The 11281-nt window shown below is 37.7% G+C and overlaps 1 protein-coding gene across 2 annotated transcripts; it reads left to right on the top strand.

The window, feature by feature from the left end:
• The first annotated feature begins 2010 nt into the window (after positions 1-2010).
• LOC120491204 (free fatty acid receptor 3) lies at positions 2011-9993 on the top strand. Of its 2 annotated transcripts, none has more exons than XM_039688889.2 (2): positions 2011-2467; positions 6809-9993. In XM_039688889.2, exon 2 carries the CDS (start codon positions 6878-6880, stop codon positions 7853-7855), a length of 978 nt encoding a protein of 325 aa, XP_039544823.2. In that variant the 5' UTR covers positions 2011-2467; positions 6809-6877; the 3' UTR covers positions 7856-9993. The 2 variants fall into 2 exon arrangements, with proteins under 2 accessions (XP_039544823.2, XP_039544822.2); XM_039688888.2 differs by lacking the exon at positions 2011-2467 and adding an exon at positions 4175-4361.
• The last annotated feature ends 1288 nt before the right edge of the window (positions 9994-11281 follow it).

Consider the following 11281-nt stretch of genomic DNA (forward strand, 5'->3'; position numbering starts at 1 on the left):
TTCTTATTACTTCCTTTGATAAGCAAGCATACTACATCATAGAAAGTGCTGGGAATATTTTTCTTATCTCTTGTTTTATTTCAGACTTTAACGAGTGTAAATAAGGTGTGGCCCCTTTAAGAGCTGCGCGCTCCCTGTTGAACTCTCTGCAGTGTTAAATGTGCGCCACAAACACCCCATGTGTGCGGGTAATTTCTGTTTGACGCTACTTATTTTATATTATGTTGTTTGTTAAGGAATGATGTGACGGTAGAACGTGTGACAGACCGTTATACGAGTTCGATTTGTGAGATGTCAATCGCCTCCGTGAGTCTGTCTGGCGTCGCGTAATTGCGTCACTTCATAACGTTCCCATGGAAACAGGGGGAAATGGCTGCTCTTGTGTGAAGCAAACGCAACATTTTACAACTTTCTGCTAAGATACATGTGACTTTTTTTGCAACGAAAATGCGAGGATTATGAAATTATGCAAACCCCACATATTTTGCACGGAAATCGGCAATTTATGCGGCGAAACTGCGGCGTATTTGAAAAAATGCGGCCCCGCATAAATATGCGGACTTTGGCTGATTTTGCATTGAATTCAGCGATCGCATAATCGCGTTTTTCTGGAGGGACTGATTAGACAGTTTTAACATTAAATAAAGCATTGTATTTGACATTATCAATGTTATATCATGGCTGGTTAGGATAAAAACTTTGACAGTTCAAACAATCAGGTTTTACGAATACTTTTTTGCATTTTTTTGCATGTAAAGATATAAATATGTGTTCTTTTTTAAATATATATATATATTTTTGATGCCTATATTAGTGTTAATTTGAAAAAGATATGTAATTATTTGGTTCTTTATTTTGTGCAAGAACAGATAACTTAAGCTTATAGCTGTGCCTTTGTGTCATTTATACTAAATAAAAATATGCAAACAAACTTGCTTTTTACACATATAATTCACTTTCTGTGTACTGTACTGTATATTATTGTTGTTTCAGATAAAAAAAAAAGTGTTCCTTAATTTTAAAGTTTAGTCAATTCAAATATATTTTTTTTCAGTTGACTATATTTTTATATCAAATTGGTTGGTAATATAATATTTTTAAATTACAGGCAACCACAGCTGGCAGTTTTATTTTCAATGTTCAATGCCATAAAACCTAAAATATTACTACCCTATTTTTTATGGTAAAGTACTGGCAACCACAGCTGCCTTTTTTTTTACCGTAATCTTTAGATCACTGCTGTAAAACCTAAATTATTACTACCATATTTTTTTCTGGTAAATCTCTTGCAAGCTGCCAGTTTTATGATGTAAACATAAAAATTGCATTAAAAGACGGTTAGTTTTTTTTTACAGTGATACTTCCAAAATCCATAGATTTAACAGTATTTTACTGTAAAATTACATGAAATGCCCCTTGAGTGCTATTACAGTTTTTCACTGTATATAGTAAGGGTACATACTGTACTGTTAAGCAATTAACAGTTTTTCTTTACAGTTTTTTACTGTTAAAATTACCAAAGAAAATTATAATGCATGTTAAAAATGCCTGCCTTAAATTTTAAGTTTAGTCAAATCAAATATCCCACTTGTCATTTTAAGCCAGCACATTTTTTTTTTTGTTACAGTTGTGGCTATATTAAATGTGCTGTAATTGATGTTAGCCATATTGCTGACTTTCCGATTATTAAACAATTCAAATCTCACCCTCATAAGAAAACCCGAAAATGACTGACTGGCAGAAAACGCCTCAAAAAAGTCCTCTGATTGGCTAAACACGTCTCCATCACTTTCAGTGAAGTTCTGGGATTTCTCAAGACACTATATCACTGATGCATGCAGCACATTTAACCAAACCATCAAGTTAAAATATATATATTTAAGAAAAAAAAAGACATCTAACATGACTGAGCTATTCTGTTTAAACAGGCATATTAAGTAATGAACAGATGTATTAACTCTGGAATTATTAAAAAAAAAAAGTCAGTGCATGCTGTGTTTACAACATTCCAGTTTGAAGGACAGAAAAATTCATGGCATTGTTAGACATGAATATGTGTAACCCTAAATCATGATAAATGATCAACGTAATATTTAAGCCTGGCTATAAAAAATAAATTATCAGCAAGTGGTTGTCACAAAAGACATTATCACTCGGCTGGATGTATATCAGGCATGTGCAGGCCGTCGCTATAAATCATCTTTAGCCGGCCTCCCTCGTCACAACATTCCTTGTCTCTTTCCAATGACGACAATTGCTCTTTCAATACATGATTAACTTGATTTGTATTATATGGTAACATTTTCATCCATCTCTCTCTCTTTTTTGGCATGCAGACCACTTGGTGCTTTAGTGAGAGGGGGAAAAGGTCCGAAGCTTGTGCAATCCCATGAAACTGGCCAAAAAGTGGAGAGTGTGTATGTGATGTGTGGAGGCAGCGTCCCGCACCGACCCTGGCTTTACGAAGGTAATCATTTTAAGTAATTGTTAGGCCTTTTGGTGTTTAAATAAATTAATGATAATCTGGTTAATCTGACATTTATGTGTTTTATCAAGTGATGTGTTTCTGATGATTTAATCAATGCATTAGGGGTGAATGATAATGCATCATCACCTCTTCTCTAGCTGAACTCTGAGCAGCTGGAATGAGCTATATTTAATTTAATGTTCAAGTTTGCTGACTCAGTGTTGCTCATTCCTTCCTAACATGAATGAGGAAACTGGGTGTTTTTAGATCAAGCTCTAAATGAATCACTTATTGTTATGCAATCCAATTTTTTGCTGTATAGTAAAGTGTTGCACGTGATTGTGAAAGGACTGAATTTCCTACTTTCCATGCTGACAGCTGGGATTTTCCTCGATTTTAGCTACAGAATAGAGGATAGACCTGAAATACCTTGACTTCTGCTGTATTCCTGAGATTTCACTGAGATTTCCAAATTCCTAGTTGGAACAGCACAATTGAATACAGAAAAGGCTGATTTCACCAAGATGGCAAAGTATAATGTCATGCGAACATGGTGGCACCCAGGGAGATTGTTATAGTCGATGATAAATGTTAACTTTTAAGCAGTAAATCTACCCCGATCAGTCAACGCTGATTGCAAACTGCAAACGTTTGCAGAGCCAGGAGTGTAAAACACTGTAAACGATCCTCTGGTGATAATCATACACCTGTAGAATAAATGCTTGCATTGAACAGCATCGTTTATCCATCACAGTTTGGTTGCTAGGAGACGTCTTTGTTGACATTCGAACACCTGCTAAACTGACATCACCTGTTTTGCTGATTTGAAACAATGTACACTCTTAGTTCTAAATAGAACCCCATAGACAAATACACTAGACCTCACCTTGGGGTTCTAAGCATGCGTCAAAACCGCCGCCATCTTGGAACAGGGGTCTTGTCATAAGAAGTAGCTAGCTAACGCTGCTATCTCTGCCTTTACTTCGAATTCATTGATGGTGGCGGACTTTTGTGCAGCGTATGAAGTTCACGGATGAAATCTGAACTAGGAAGATTGTTTTAAAAAAAACTAATTTTTTTTTTCTTTCTGGAATCAATGATAAATACATGTCTGACCGTTGGAACAAACCAAAAAAACAAGAAAAATCGCATTCATGATGATTTATGGTGATTTTATTTGCGTTAGACCTGTGTCTACTACATTGACGCTGATGCATTAAAGTGGAGGGGCTCCCCTGTTTCAAGATGGCGGCTCTATTGACGCATTCGTTCTAGTGAACTGCCGTATCCAAGGTGAGGTCTAGTGTATATGTCTATGATAGAACCCAAGGATTCTTGACTTTTGGAACCTTTCAGTGAACAAATTCTTTTGCGAATCAGAAAGTGGTTCTATGGATGTTAAAGGTTCTTTGTGGAACCAATAAAACATTTAAGGCAGGAATATCTCGCATCCAACTTTAGATAGAAGCATTAATGCCAGCCTTATCTTTTTGTTAAACGCATTCAATTTCTGGGGATGTTTTGGGATCGTAAATGGTTAGATTTGAAAGGCTGAGGAGAGACCAGACTGATTCATCATTCCCAGTAACACTCACATATGCAAGCGCACACCCATCATCTTTAAACACATCTCCCACACATCCTGGAGAAGTATAAATCCCGATAAGACTGCATAGACGTGCTCACATGTAAACATAGAGCTTCAGAGACTGCGTGAGGAGCACGTCAGGTTGGATCCAGTCCACATTTATTAATTTTCCCTTATCAGTGTACAATATTGAAAATGGAAAGCAAACAGCTGGTGCGGCAGTTGTCAGCATACAGACCATAGTCTCTATTGAAAAGCAGCAGAGAGTCAATAGAGAAGCACAGCTGAGGTCTACTTTGCTCTGCGGTGAGTTCGTGTTTTTGTCTTAAATTAAAAGCAGGGATCATTTTAAGTTGTTCCCTTATTGCGTCATTGTCAGTTTTTGATGCTTTCGTAACTCTTTTGACTTCTTCATTAACTATGTTTTAATACTTCCCGTAGACGTATCCCAGTAATAACTGCTATATCTGGTAGCAGTGTGGTGTTATTTGTAATGATAATCTCTTGGAAATCTGTGGAATGCAATGTCATTTAAGCCAAGAGTGCTTTTAAATCATTGTATTCAGCAAAATATTTATGCAAGGAATAATAGGGGGTTTGTTGATCTTTGGGCTGAGTTTTCTGTGAGCGCAGATTCCTTTTGGGCCTGGTCATCTCATCATATCCAATAGTTTTATAGAGTCTAGTTATTGTTTTATAGTTGTTATAGCTCTGTTTGATCTACGTCAGGGTGTCAAATCTTGAGATCTACTGTTTTGTGATCCTAATTAAACACACCTTAACCTACTTATAAAAGTCTTCAGGATTCCTGGAAACTTGCAGGCAAGTGTGTGGGAGCTAAACTGTGAAGGATATTGGTCATACAGAAACAGAATTGTACACCCCTGGTCTAAGTTACTGGTTAATTTAAACTCCATTGACCCACAGATCTTTATATAAAGTTGGATATATATTATATGTACCATGATATATAGCAAATCTCAATTTCGGTGATATATATAGCAAGTCTCAACTGCTTGATTGTTAATTTAGTCACAAAATATATTAGCTATATATATACAGTATAAACTCACCTAAAAGATTATTAGGAACACCATACTGTGTTTGACCCCCTTTCGCCTTCAGAACTGACGTGGCATTGATTCAACAAGGTGCTGAAAGCTTTCTTTAGAAATGTTGGTCCATATTGATAGGATAGCATCTTGCAGTTGTTGGACATTTGTGGGATGCACATCCAGCTCCCGTTCCACCACATCCCAAAGATGCTCTATTGGGTGCATAGACGTATACACTAGACCTCACCTTGGCTACGGCAGTTCTTTGGAACGAATGCGTCAATAGAGCCGCCATCTTGAAACAGGGGAGCCCCTCCACTTTAATGCATCATCGTCAATGTAGTAGACACAGGTCTAACGGAAATAAAATCACCATAAATCATCATGAATGCGATTTTTCTTGTTTTTTTGGTTTGTTCCAACGGTCAGACATGTATTTATCATTGATTCCAGAAAGAAATTTTATTTATTTATTTTTTTTAAAACATTCTTCCTAGTTCAGATTTCATCCGTGAACATCATACACTGCACAAAAGTCCGCCACCATCAATTAATTCGAAGTAAAGGCAGAGATAGCAGCGTTACCTAGCTACTTCCTATGACAAGACCCCTGTTCCAAGATGGCGGCGGTTTTGACGCATGCTTAGAACCCGAAGGTGAGGTCTAGTGTATGTCTATGTATTGGGTTGAGATCTGGTGACTGTGGCGGCCATATTGGTACAGTCAACTCATTGTCATGTTCAAGAAACCAATTTGAAATGATTCGAGCTTTGTGACATGGTGCATTATCCTGCTGGAAGTAGCCATCAGAGGATGGGGACATGGTGGCCATATGGTCAGAAACAATGCTCTGGTAGGCCGTGGCATTTAAACGATGCCCAATTGGCACTAAGGAGCCTAAAGTGTGCCAAGAAAACATCCCCCACACCATTACACCACCACCACCAGCCCAACAGTGGGAACAAGGCATGATGGATCCATGTTCTCATTCTGTTTACGCCAAACCATCTGAATGTCTCAACAGAAATCGAGACTCATCAGACCAGGCAACATTTTGTCCAATTTTGGTGAGCTCTTGCAAATTGTCGCCTCTTTTTCCTATTTGTAGTGGAGATGAGTGGTACCCGGTGGGGTCTTCTGCTGTTGTAGCCCATCCGCCTCAAGGTTGTGTGTTGTGTCTTCACTGCATACCTCGGTTGTAACGAGTGGTTATTTCAGTCAAAGTCGCTCTTCTATCAGCTTGAATCAGTCGGCCCATTCTCCTCTGACCTCTCGCATCAACAAGGCATTTTCGCCCACAGGACTGCCGCATACTGGACGTTTTTCCCTTTTCACAGCATTCTTTGTAAACCCTAGAAATGGTTGTACATTTATATACTAGGCTATATAACAAATCCCAACTGCTTAAATGATTACATCATTGGAAATTGTAACTCGCCCAGCTCTCTCTTTATATAAAGTTGTTTAGAAATATGACCAAATGTATCAACATATCAACATACATACAGTATTCTTGCGTAGGGCGATATATACTTAACATCAAATCTCAGCTGTAAATGTAAAGTATATTATCGCCCAGCTCTGATCTGTTAAATGTGACTCATGGTGTGTTCACATGATTTTCTGCTGCTTTGAAACAATGTATATTGTGACAAATAACTTTGACTTCACATTTTTAATTACACTTCAATTTTCCAGGACTGAAAACATCCAGCTCTCCACTGAGGCCTCCTCCTTCTCCCGTGGACCGTATGGAACAGAGCAACCATGCAAGTCTGTGATTATCATCTGTGTCTCACCGTCTACCTCTTCACCTTCATCTCCGGCTTCCCGGCCAACGTCTTGGCCTTCTACACGCTCAGCCGCAAGGTTTGGAGGAAACCGGCTCCCATCGACATCCTCCTCCTCAACCTCACCATCTCAGACTTGCTCTTCCTCATCTTCTTGCCCTTTAAAATGCAAGAAGTGGTCAATAAAATGGAATGGAATATTGACTACTTTCTGTGTCCCCTGTCTGGCTTTGTCTTCTACATGACCATCTACAACAGTACCTTTTTCTTGACCGCGGTGAGCGTGGAGCGCTATCTTGGCGTGGCGTTCCCGATCCAGCACTCTCTACGGAGAAGACCCATATACGCCGTGTTCGCCAGCATCTTCATGTGGGTGTTTTCCATCCTTCACCTCAGCATCGTCTACATCGTGCCCTACTACAACCCATCGGGGACGGTCCAGCCGTCCCGTAACGTCTGCTACGAGGGATTCACCGAAGCTCAGCTGGAGATCCTCCTGCCCGTGCGTTTGGAGTTGTGCATCGTTCTCTTCTGCGTCCCCTTCCTTATTTGCAGCTTCTGCTACATAAACTTCATCCGCATCCTCTCAAGGCTGCCGAACATCGGCCGGCGGAGAAAGTTGAGAGCGATCGGATTGGCTTTGGGGACGTTGTTGGTGTTTGCGCTCTGCTTTGGACCCTACAACGTCTCCCATGTTGTTGGCTTCATAACAAAGAAAAACCCAGCTTGGAGAGACAAAGCCCTTCTTCTCAGCACGTTTAATGCCTGCTTGGACCCGTTTATTTTTTATTTCACCTCCACGGCCGTTAGAAACACGCTTAGTGCAATGGTGAGGGCCGTTTGGGATAAAAGCTGGTGCCAATGCCCACGAATCCTATGGAGCTCCAAGAAGGAAGCTCATGAAACAGAGAAAGACAGCCTCCCGAAACCACAGGAGGTCACAAACGCACTTTGACCAACAGTTTTATTAAGGCCAGTGGAATTTTTTTTGTGCACAAAACATGCTGGGTAAACATTGCTCTACTTCCTTGTAAAATGATGGAGCATACGAAAACAACACAACTCGTGTGGAGAGTGTTATATTAGAAGGAAAAGGAAAACACGGTGGACATGATAAAGGGACTGAATTGAGTGTCGGCAAACAGAGGATTCACTTCCTTTATGTATATAGAGTGTTTATTCGTCCATAGTGTGAGCTCATACTAATAACAAACGTGTCATCGTTGACTTTATTCAATATAAACAGAAGTAGCAGTATGATATGAGGACGTTGATCACTGGGATAAACGAGCCGCATTCGTCAGCCGTATGAAGGTCAACAGAAGAGCACTGTCACAGAAATATTTTAAAGGGTTTCCTCTTCTGAGGAAGATGCTTGTCTGGGAAATGACATTGTGGTTTTCTTATGGTTTGTGATACGTGTTTGATCGAAGGTGCACTGTTTTCAGTGTCCAGGAAGTGTTAAAACGTACACCACAGAAATGAATGATGAAATAAGTGAACCTATTTCATCACAACCCCATGATGAAAAAATATGTTTAAGAGCTGATTAATTCACTAAAATTAATCTCACTAAAATCTCACTAAATTTATTATATTTAAATTAGAAATGAATTAAAACTTAAGTCATTCATTAAAATTAAATCTAAATATTTCTATGAAGCACCTGATAATCTTCTATGAATGTTGAAATGAAGAGAGCAAGCTTCGTAGTTATTCCCGATTGATTTAAATGTGAAGCGTGTCTTTATTTTGATGGAAAACTGTGGTTACACTTTTGATAGGCCACTTTAGACATTGTCCTAACTATAAGTAACTTTGCAACTCACTGTAAAAAATATTTTCAAGATTTGTTGTCACAACATATTTTCTTTTGTCAAATCAACTTTATAATAATTTATTTAGTTGAGATAACTTATTATTTTGAGTTTCTGATGGTTAATTTAATCTACTTCATTGTATTAACTCACTTTTTCCAGTTCAATCAACTTAAAATTTTAAGGCAACCCAGGTTACTTACTTTTTTAAGTTAAACTAACAATATTTTTTTACAGTGTAGTAATCACAACCTTTTTTTCTGTTGTCAAATCAACTTAAATAATTTTTTTAGTTCAGATAACATATAATTTTGAGTTTCTGATGGTTAAATTAATCTCCTTCATTGTATTAACTCACTTTTTCCAGTTCAATGACCTTAAAATTGTACGGCCACACAGGTTACTTACTTTTTTAAGTTAAACCATCCATCAATATTTTTTACAGTAACTGTCGATATGAGTATTAGACTGCTGATACTCGAATGACTGCTAGTTGACATGTAATCGCAAAGTTACTTATAGTTAGTTAAATGTCTAAAGTGGACCATCTAAATTAAGTTGTTTGAAAGCATTTTTATTATTTTTGCAATTCCGCTTGGCGCCACTAGTGGCACCAAATGCTTACACTTTACCTTTAAATGCATTATTTATATATGTAAATAAAAATGTAAATGTATTATTGTACATATTGATGAAAACCAGGTTCTCTTAAGAGCCTGTAAGAAGTGTCCTTAAATAAAACATTGTTTGTAAGATCAGAGCACGACTGTCAGAAGGTTGAAATCATCTGGAGTATTTCTTCATGCCATAAAAAGTTTATGGCATATTTCCTCTCGGTCCATAATAACTATTAACCACTAATCTTGCTTCACTGTTATAAACCTGACAAATATTTGCAGAAGGTTATTGTCTTTGACTATACCGAGCCAGACAGGAGTGTATAAGTACTGATGCAGATGTGGGAAAGGCTTGGCTTAGTTCCTTATTAGCATTATTCAAGAAACTTGTTGATATAAACAGTTGCTCTAGTTTGGAGGCGATTCCTGTAATAATAAAGAGCGAGGTGGAAGGATGTTTGACTCATCACATACACAAGTGCTCTGGTTTTCTCTCATTTCAGGTCAGGTAGTTTCACAATAACCAGACGTTTGACTGTTTTGACTTTCGACATAAATTCTGGCCAATATTAGAGCTCATTCAGGCCAACTTATTCAAGATATGTCTGTGACTGTGAAACTGTGATCAGAATTTCTGTGCATCTAAAATAAGTATTGAATATTTCACAGAAAATATACAATAAAAGGTTTGTCTTTCAAAGGCTTGAAGCACTTTTAGAGATTTGAACACATTCAGTGATTTGTTCGTCTTCAACTTTTAGATGTTTCCTATACAAAACATCAGGGATCAGATTAAAAGAATAATACAATTGTCCTTAACTTTATTTCTGTTAAACTTTATTTTAAGGCGTCATTGTTACAGTTTAATTATATTTTAAGTATTATTAAGCATATACTTTATAGTGTTGGGGTAGGATTATTAGGATTTGGTTGAGTAATTATGCACAATTTACTATGGTAAGTACATGTAACATATGTAACAATGACACTGTAAAATTAAGTATTAGGCCTATACCCTATTTTCTTATTTTCTAACCAAAGAATATTTTGGATAAACCCATTCGCCTAATGAATAAATGTAAATGTTTTTCATAAAACCTAAAGTTAGTCAAGTAAAGACTTGTTCACACCAGGACAAATTTTGCATGCAATATTCGCCGACATTTAACGCCTCGTGACTAAACAAAGGGCGCCAATGTGATTATGCACAGCATACCAACGCAAAAAACGCGACAGGTAAAAGCGTCATTTTTTTTTTAAACGACTCGGTTCGTTTTTTTGCTTTGACACGCCACTTCGAAAACTATCCGACCAATGAGATCACGTTTTCACGTTTCAGTAAAACACAACTTTGGGGCGCTCAAACACAAAACGGTCTTGCCGAGCACACATGCGTGACGGAGAAGAAGATATACGCCAAGTAGCGTCTACTTGGGTTGCTGGTTGCTGGTCTCGTTGATAAGATAAGATGAAGATAAAATAAAGATAAAATATACTTTAAATTTGTTTTGGGCTACAGTCACTGCGACACACACTTACAACAAACCACATAAAATATACACTGAATATAGACGATACAAACATACCTCACGTTGGTGTGGGAACATAAAGAACTATATGACAACCGTGACAGTGACTACAAAATAGGACTATTTCTGTTTTATATTAAGCGCCATCTAATGTCAGTCAGTCAATGAATTTGCATGTTCACTCGGCTCATCGTCTGCGAAAAACGCTTGGGTATGAACACAAAAAACGTGTTGGAAAAATGCTGGCGAATAATGCGCGCCAATATTCGTCCTGGTGTGTAATCCTCAACTTGTCTTAAATCCAAAGGTAAGATGTTTAATGCATTTATTAGGTTGTTTGAAATAGAATTACAGCATAACATAGCAACACATAACAAGTAAATTGTAATATGACGGTTAATGTTGTTAAAACATTTCA

Source organism: Pimephales promelas, chromosome 12 (assembly GCF_988280905.1).
Source record: "Pimephales promelas chromosome 12, fPimPro1.hap1.1, whole genome shotgun sequence".
In the NCBI taxonomy this organism is placed as follows: Eukaryota; Metazoa; Chordata; class Actinopteri; order Cypriniformes; family Leuciscidae; genus Pimephales; species Pimephales promelas.